This window comes from Rhizophagus irregularis, chromosome 6 (genome assembly GCF_026210795.1).
Source record: "Rhizophagus irregularis chromosome 6, complete sequence".
NCBI lineage: Eukaryota > Fungi > Glomeromycota > Glomeromycetes > Glomerales > Glomeraceae > Rhizophagus > Rhizophagus irregularis.
In genome coordinates this window covers 1,818,759-1,828,716 of record NC_089434.1, presented here as the reverse complement: position 1 = coordinate 1,828,716, position 9,958 = coordinate 1,818,759, and the positions used below count along the sequence as shown (strand labels likewise).

The 9,958-nt window shown below is 27.7% G+C and overlaps 1 protein-coding gene across 1 annotated transcript; it reads right to left on the bottom strand.

Annotated features, from left to right (window-relative positions):
- Nucleotides 1-4,990: 4,990 nt before the first annotated feature.
- Nucleotides 4,991-5,392, bottom strand: OCT59_026141 (uncharacterized protein; the record flags this gene model as incomplete). The annotated part of the gene is made up of 1 exon (XM_025321659.2): nt 4,991-5,392. The coding sequence occupies one exon, from the start codon at nt 5,390-5,392 to the stop codon at nt 4,991-4,993; it is 402 nt and encodes a 133-aa protein (XP_025168229.2).
- Nucleotides 5,393-9,958: the final 4,566 nt, after the last annotated feature.

Genomic DNA, 9,958 nt, shown 5'->3' with positions numbered 1-9,958 from the left:
AATTGATTCTATTTGACATTTCTGTATTAAATTATCAATATCATCATTTCCAGATGTCCAATGTGAAAATTTTCCTTTTAAATAATTTCGAATACAATATTCACAATATGATGTAGCTAAACATTTTTTATTGCAATTTTCACAAATTCTTTTTGTTCCCGTATTTTGAAGAATTTTATTTCTGTCGTAAGATTTAGTTATATATTTTATTGCAAAAGTTTTTTCATCATCTGTAAGAAGTTTATCAGCAAGAATAAATTGTTTTCGAAATTCATACTGTTTGTGTATGTCAGTGTAAATATTATAATCAACTAACGAATATGATCTACTAGTTGTTGCATAAACTAATTCATATCGAATAGTAGACATAATGTAATTTAATTAAAAAGAAAAAATTTTTTTATTGTTAAAAATAAATTGAAAAACGAAATTAATGGTGTAACTATAGATTCAAATTTTAGTATGATCTGAATGTCATATGACAATTACAATTACACAAAAAATTTTAAAAATAGACAAAATAAAATATTTTTAAACATGTTTAATTGTTAATCATAGCTATAAATAAATATTATAATTTTATTATGTTACTTTGTCATTAATTAATTTATTTTATTTATTAATAAAGTGAAACTCATGCAATAGTTAAAAACTTGATTTTTCCATTTTGACTTTTCTTTATAATAAATAGTAAGATATACTATGATGAAATTTTGAACGTACATATTTTATTTATTCTGAATTATGCGTTATCAGAGGTTTGAACTTTTTGTTGACGGTACGGAAAATATTTCTTGATTCTCAAGGAATTTTGAGAATTTACCATAAGTATTACGGAATAGTCCGTTTAATATTATAGAAGTACTTTATCAGAGTAAATGCATAAAATAATGTAATTAATGCATTTACCTTTATCATTTTGCTTATTTGAGATACTAGCGAAAATAAATATCTTTAAGTATTGGCTAACTATTAAATATTTTGGCATAGAAGCAAGATACTAATGATGGAAAGTACAAATTAACATGAAAGAAACAGAAAGAAGGCGAAGACATCATTTGTACTGTAGTAACTGTACAATAATGGAAAATAAAAAAAGAATTTTTTTCTTTGCATATAAAAATATAAAATGAGGCCAAAAAAAATTTTGGATGACAAATCAGTGTTTATAATTATAGTATAAAGCTCACTCACTATATTGTAATAATAAAATAAATTTATAGTAAATCTCGCGAATTGTTAATATACTGTATAAATAAATAATACGCAAGTTGATAATAGACTACTTTAACTCTCAGACGCAAATGTATCGTTCTTGAACTACCACGCGGTGCTAAATTGACCCGTATCATATATTTTACAATAAGGTACTTTTGCCTCTCAGACTAATCTAAATAAAAAAAAGGAATTTATTTAAAAAAATGTAGTACTTGGATTTGACATCCTTTTATATTTAAACTTGCTTTACGTATTTATTTATTTATTCGCATATTTACTAAATTCTAAAATAATATAAATTATACGAGACATTTTTCTAAGTGAATTTCATAAATTCATCGGTAACAATGAAATTAACACCGTGGATAAGAAGTTTAATAACTCATAGTTTTGCTTTCATCTTTAGTTTTATCGCTCTATTTCAACTGCCGTAAGAAGTGACTTTTAGAATAATGTCAATAACAAGTGTTAACATTTATTTAGGAGATAAGTTATTGATTGTACAATTCCTTTAAATGTTTTAAATGTAAAAATATATATTTTTTAAATTCGTTAATATTTGTTACAGTATCTAAATTAAATTACAATCTCTATACAAAATGAAAAAATGCGAATTTAAGTCCTATAAACATCTTGAATTTTAATTTCTTTAAATTACTTTTCTTATTTTTTTTCCTAATAATGAAAAAGCTAATAAAAAATCATTGAAAATTGCTAAATACTCTGCTAAATACACTGCAAAATAACGAATTATTTTAACCTCAACTCCACCTTTGTCGTGGACGAGTTTTAACTTCTTGTATTCGATTAAATACAGATGGTGATCAAAAGTATGCGGACATTTTTTAAAATAAAAATTTCATATAAAATAATATAATAAAAATAAAATTTATTAAGTAAATATATTAATCTGATTGTCCTTTATTAATTTTATGTAAAAAAAAATTATATATTAATAATTAATACTATATCCATTTGCAGCAATAACTGCCTCAATTCTCTGTGGCATGCTATCAATTAATTTTTTATAATATTCTGGAGGAATATCATCCCACGCATCTTTAACATATTTCTCAAGTACTTTGATATTAGATGGTGGTGGGTCACGTCGATGCACCATTGCTTTCATTTCTGCCCACATGTTCTCTATGGGGTTCAAATCGGGGCTTTGTGCTGGCCATTGAAGCACCACAATTTTGGCATCTTCACGGGTGGCCATAGCGACTTTTGAACGATGTGGTGGAGCATTGTCTTCTTGAAAAATTCCATTACCCTGTGGAAAATGCTCATCCAAAGTAGGTACAACATAGTTTTGAATAATTTTAGCATGAGTTTGACCTGTAACTGAGCCTTTTAACGGAACAATTGGTCCAAGCCCACGCCAGGAGAAACAACCCCAAAACATTCTGCTAGGACTGTGTTTAACGGTAACTGCAATACAATCAGGATTCAATTCTTCTCCTGGTTCACGCCAAACCCTTCCCTGACGACCTTTCTGAAATTGTGTAAAAGTGCTTTCATCTGAAAAAAGCACTCTTCTCCATTTTCTTGTTGTCCAATCTCTGTGTGCAAGAGCCCATTCAAGACGAGCCTGACGATGTGCTTCTGTCATTGCAGGTTTATGACGGGGAATACAGGCACTAAGTCCAACCTTTTTGAGGTTTCGGCGTATGGTACACACAGAAATAGGTTGCTTTTTACGAGCTGTCCAAACAGTTGCAAGCTTTTTTGAACAAAGTCGACGATTTTCACCATTTTCTTTAACAAAAGCTTTGAGTTCTTGTCGTGCTGGTGAGTCAAAGAGTGGAGGGCGACCTGATTTTTTTTTTGGTGTGAAAGAGCCAGTTTCACGAAAATGTTTAAGTACATCATAAACAGCAGTTTTACTACACCCCAAGTGTTCTGCAATTAAACGGCCCGATTGTCCACAATTATAACCATAAATAATCGCATATCGGGTTTTTGGGGTGAGTGGCTTCATATTTGGTGAATGTTTACTAAAAAAAAAACATTGGGGAGGTTTTTATTATGATATAAGGCGTTAAATGACGTATTGTTTATATTACGTCATCACGTGATGATCGGCATAATTTTGGCAAATTAAAATGTCCGTATACTTTTGATCACCATCTGTATAACTTCCCCAAAGTCAAAGTAGCAGGGAATAAGTTCTTGACCTGCAATCTTCATTTTTAGATTTGGCGCTTTCAATCTATTGAATAATTACAAAAAATACTTAGTTGCATTTTCACTTATTTCTTCCAATCTCACATCACGATCGGGAATATCAGTTAATAAAACTTCAATAAGTTTTTTTTAGCATACTAGGTACTTTCTTTCCACCAGTTCATGTCGTAACTTCCCAATTAGTAAATTTTTTTTCTTTTATTTCCTTAATTGAATCTAAATAAATAATTAATTCAAACAGAATTAACTAACAAGTTGAAGAAATAGGAAAATCAATCGATCATCAGCTATTAAAAATTTACTTTTTAACTTACTTGCTAGAAGGTTCTTCGGTAGATGCAGACGATTTCCTATTACGGGCGGACCGATACTGTTGTTTGGGGGAAAATATATCGGTATATCAAATTATCGTTACATATATGATATACCGTCATCAGTGAATCATAATGCAGGCCAAAATCCAATTCTTGCCAGAATTATGCAAATTCAATCTATTAAAATGTCATGTGATTTGGATGGAATCTTTACGTTAACTTCGGCCAAATTTATAGTGTTGGCCCGAATTAATACCAGTGTACCTAAAGTATTGATACATCTTTATACTATGTATTAATTATAAAGTGGCAAAGAAAAGTATCGGTTGTTACTATATAATATCGGTACAATGAGGTTTTTTTATTAATTGTGAAACGGGACATAGAAAATTCGGTACAGGCAATTATCGGTACATAGGATATCGGTACATAGAGGTCTGACTGTACGTCAACATTTTCTCATATATGCGCTTGATTTGTGAGTTATACAAATTTTTGGAATTGCCAGGTGCAATACTAAAATCTCAATAGGGCTGATTGCTTATCTTGGTGTTGTTGGACGAACTTTGTTCCTCTGCCTAATAATCCTAGTTCGTTAATGAGCGTTACATCGGCATCCTCGTCCGCTGGCTTGGAGGTGGCATCTGCAGTTGAAGATTTGTCTTGCGATCCCTTAAATAGATCTGGAGGAAGAAAAGTTTCGACAGCTTTGTTACACTTCTTATTCGGACAAATCGCTTTTCCACTCACTCACCAGATACTTTTCAAAGATGTGTCCACATGAACCTAGGGTAAATTCTTGTATGGAGTGAATTCATTCGTATAAATATCTTCTCCACACAAAGAGCATGGATATATCAGTGTTTTCTGCAAGGGCACTGAGAATATTTTTTGCAATTACTTCGATGTACTGTATGTTCTATCCATACTGCCTTGCGTATATGGCTGAGCAAAAAAATGATCTATCTGTTTTATAACGCTTATCAAAGGTAACATTTCCAAGAACAACCGGTCCTGAGATCTCCATTTAATGACGCACTGCATTTCATCATTTCGTTAATCTTCCACCCCTTTGCGAATCATGGAGATTAGTTCGTCAATCCTGGGATGAGAACTTATGCAAATCTTACGTCACACTTCTGATATCAACTGCGCATCGATCTCACATGATAAAAATTTTATGTTATAATTTCACTGTTACTTCTCTATCCGGAGATGCTTTCAGGTATGTTATTTCTGGTATATATCCGAACTTGATTCAGAATATAATTCTAACGCCTCATCAAGTGGGATTCCAGGTTCTTTGATTTCATCGTAAAGTACATAATATTTTTTATTTCTTTTGCTATCAATCCACCATGTTGCCATGTTGATACTGATATAGGGCAGGTTCCCGAACCAAAGATGTTGTAGCAATCCATTTGATGCTCACCTTGTTGAGCTTTATATCTAAACACGTTAATACCTAAACATGTTAGTTCTAAATAACGTGGCCCAAGTTCTTTTTGAATTGATTTAACAATAACCTCTTGACATTTACGCTTCCCTTTTGATAGCTTCTTCCAGAGTGGAATGAGTTGATCACTTTGTGATTGTTTTGGAGGAACTTTAGATGCTTTTGAAGTTCGGGGTATAGGTGGATTACTTAGATTGGCGCTCGCTTTAGCTGGCATTATTTGAGGAATATATGGTGCATTTTCTTCAAACAAGATTTTGAAATTCTGTATTGAAAAAAAATACTTAATCAAAACCCGCATCATCCTCTAAATAAAGCTATTCAAATAAAAAAATTATGCAATTAATTGTGCGTAACTACATTACAAGCAATTTATAATGTGTAGTTTGTGTGTATTGTTAGCAGTAAATGACCAAATCCTTAGACTAATGGGCAATCAATAAAATGATATACTTAAATATTTCCAGCCTAAAATTTACGAAATTAACTTTTATTACAGGTGATTGGACATAAATACTCAAAATCACCACAATCAATAATTTAAACATTGGTGATGAAATAATAATAAAAATCATAATTTTTATAAATAAGCCAATCGCGTTCTATCGCGTTCTATCTTTATCATCAGAATAAGAAACTTTGTCCCAAAATAAACACAAGTAATAATAAGATAAAAAATTTTGTTTATTCATCATACTTAAAAATATAGTGCATTTGCAAGAGAAATAACAGCAGTAATTATTGCAGTAAATTGCAACAGAGATTAATTTCCAGCTAATTTCTTATATGGGTTATTAGGAAATAGAAACTGATGACAAAACTTTTTGGTGTAAGTGTGAAGTATTAAAATTAAAAAGTATAGAAGTAAAAATTAAAAATATATATTTAAATATAATGAAAAATTTTAAAAAAAATATTAGTAAAAATCAAAAAAAAAATATAGTGAAAATATCTTAACAAAATAAATAATATTACCGATTTTTTACGTTCTTCTAAAATCACTACCAATAAATCGACTTTCACTTGCGAGGCATCGTTATCTTTTTCTTTGCCTTGGGATCAAACTATCAAGAACTTTTTGTAGTTCTGGAAATAATTGTACTGAAATGACAATAATAGTTATTAATAACTTGAAAACTGCTACATACACTAAAATCTTATTTACCTACATTACATTATTAGGCACGTTACCGACATTAGCATTTTCCATATTGGGTTTATTGAGAATTTATTTCCTGATTCCCTGATGTTAATTGATTTTCTATTGAGATTGCTTGAATGACTTGAACTATTAGTATTGGAAGGTATGTAATAGGAAGAATTTATAGCTATTTTTATTAATTTTATATCTCAAATAATGAAATTACATATTGCAGAGAGAACAGAGAGAAGAGAGAGATGCTTGTAAAAACAAAAAATGATCCCTTATTATTATTAATTTTTTGTCACATGAATAATGCCGATCAAACGAGCCCTTACTTTATTTTTTTTTTACATTAGTTGTGCGTATTTTTTCAAAGAAAAAAATATTTTATAAATCTAAAGTATAATGTCAAAGTTACACTTCGTGTTTTATTTATTTATAATTATAATAATTTGAAAATTACAAATATATGTTGTTAATTATAAATCACAATATATTTAAGTATCACAATAAAAAAAATAAATGTTTGTTAAATAAGTTTTTTTTTTGATTTTTAAAATGATAATAATTGTATACACTGCTTTAACCACGTTTTTTCTTAAAAATTTTTTAAGATAAAACTTGTACGGAATAAATTTTGAGGTGCGAGACATTTATAGATAATATAATAAACAGCGGAAAAAATACAAGTTAACATGTAAGAAAATGACGTTACATGACATCATGATTGTTTAATTTATTTACCATTAGATCGGTCATCAAGAAATATTAAGGTGAGAAAAGAAAAGGTTAAAGATGGAAATACGAGTAAAATAAAACCGTATGAATATTTTGGGAAAATTTAAACAAGCTTCTAGAGAATCAAAGTATAATTTCAGATTTCTTAATAATTTGTGGCTAATTTAGTTAGAAGGGAGGCTTCTTCGGATAATTGTCTTAAGTCTTTCTTTTACAACGAGATTAAGTTTTTAACTAATAATGGGAAAATATTTTGTATGGCTTAAAAGTTTAAAAGCGATAATTATATGAAAGAGTAATAATGGCGTTGATTTTTAGTTTAATTATTATTCTGGATAATAATACAGTGAATATAGTAATTAATCATAAAATTCATTTCATTTATAATGAATTTTTTGAAGAATCTAGCTCTAAAAAAGAAATTAATCATAAAAATTACACGCTATTAAAATTTTTGAAGCAATTGATAGAAATTAGAAAAGAAAAAATTACAGGTGTTTTTTTTTAACGTCATCTAAATATAAGGGATGAAGATTATAAGATTCAAATGGAAGTAGAGTTATATGAAGAATATCTTGATGGACGTTTACATTTAAACTAATTAAAAATGGAATCTCAAGTGATAAATATATAACGAACGATTTAGATACAAAAATACGAGCTTTTAGAATTAAATTTTCTTTCAAACACTGCCGAGTTATGATTTTTTATATAAAAGAAGAGTATTTGGATTAAATCTAATAAATGCGCAAGGTGTCATATAGATGTTGAATCATGGAATCACATATGGGAATGCTCGAAAAACATAAGTACGGAGTGGCAGATATGGAATGAAGTTTTAGAAAGGATCAACCTAACCCTTGACTCTTCAAACTCAATTACATATTTTAGATCGTAGTTCATTCATGTATTCACCACACACTTGAATAATCTTTGATTTTTCTTTTTTAACTTCCGAATCAGCAAATAATTTGACCTTTAGTTATTCTCTCATAATTGAATATCCATATATAATTTTAAATGGTATCATGACAACCTCTTCTAATTTATCCCTTACCAAAAAAATTATAAAAAAAAATTAAAATAGACAATGTAATTAATAATATAGTTGGTAATATTAAAAATTTTGAACTCATACATAAATAAATCACATGACGAGAAACATAAAATGATGACTTATAACACCAAGATTATTATAAGACATATAAAATACATACAATTTAGTTACGTTGATCAGCATAAACCTCTAATAATACTACCATTTGAGTTAATAAACATATTAGTATTAATTTCTTGTGTAAAGTTGGGTATAATATGAGTAATGTTGTGGAAAGGAACTTAATATTACGTGTTTGAAATAATAATTTTACAATAATTATAACAACAGAAATTTACCAAATAAAATTAGTCTAGATCACATTATAAAACAACGTGTATCTGTGGAAAAATAATATAAAAAATGGTTTATATGATTTTTAATTTAATCGAAATAAAATCTTTTTTACGATTGATAATTTTTATATAAATACTATTTTATGTAAAATATTAGACTTTATCTCATTCAAATAAGATACGTACGATGCGCATAATATTATTTTTATAATTAATATAATATTTCTTGTATACGTTATATTCTTTACATATTTTATAAGAAGCGATCAAATTTTTTAACCGACTATAAGTATAACAGATCATTTCATAACTTACTGAATATAAAAAGTATTATTTTTTCACTATTTTTGTTATTTTCAAATCTGGGTTAAAATGAATTTTTTTACCCAATATAATTATTATTTTGTGATCAAATTTTGCGAAAATTAAATTTATGTTATTTACTGTACAGGAACCATTTATTTTCGAAAAAAACTAATTCCAAGCAAATAGCTATACTATTTACCTGGTTTCAATTAAAAAGTAAAAAGTATTTTAAAAATATTGATAATTTAATATATATAAAAATACTTATTACATTGTAAAGTTATTAAAATATTTCGTAAATAAAGTTAAAATTATTAATTTTTATTTTATAAATAAATATTTTGAAAGTAAATTGGATTGGTCAAACAGTTGCTGACAAACGTTTAAATTTAATTTTACGGAGTCCGGCATGCAAAAATAAACGAAGTAATCTATTAGTGAGTTAATAAACAATTATTAATAAATCATTATTAATGAAACGTAAACATATGAAAGTTTTATTATGCAATTATTATGAAAGTATTCATTTATTCTGCTTCATATAATATAATTTATTTTTATTTTATTTACTAATTTTAGAACTTTTTTACAAGAAATTTTTCCATGTATAATCACTAATGCAATAATCACTACTACTGTCAATGTTATTTTTAAATTTTTCATCACAATCCGGTAACTTCCTACTTTAGTATTCACGTTATCTTCTATTTTTAGTTTTTTTTTAAAAAAAAAATAATTATTTATAGGGATGATCAACAAGCATATCTAAAAATAGTTTATTTCGTTCTTTGAACTTTAATTGTGTAATTGTCACATGACATTATTCTGATCATACTAAAAATTCGAATTTATAGTTACACTATTCAGGAATTTTTTGAAACTTAAATTTCGTTGTCAAAAATTCCTTTCCAGTTCATATACTTATTTTTTTTATATACTAATAAAAAAATTTTTCTTTTTAAAGTTTGTAATTAAATTGCATTATGTCTACCATTCGATATGAATTAGTTAATGCAACAACTCATAGAGCATATTCGTTAATTGATTATAATATTCACACTGATATTCACAAACGACATGAATTTAAAAAACAAACAATTCTTGCTGATAAACTTCTTACAGATGATGAAAAAACTGAAGCAATAAAAGATATAACTAAAGCTTACGACCGAAATAAAATTCTTGAAAATACGGGAACAAAAA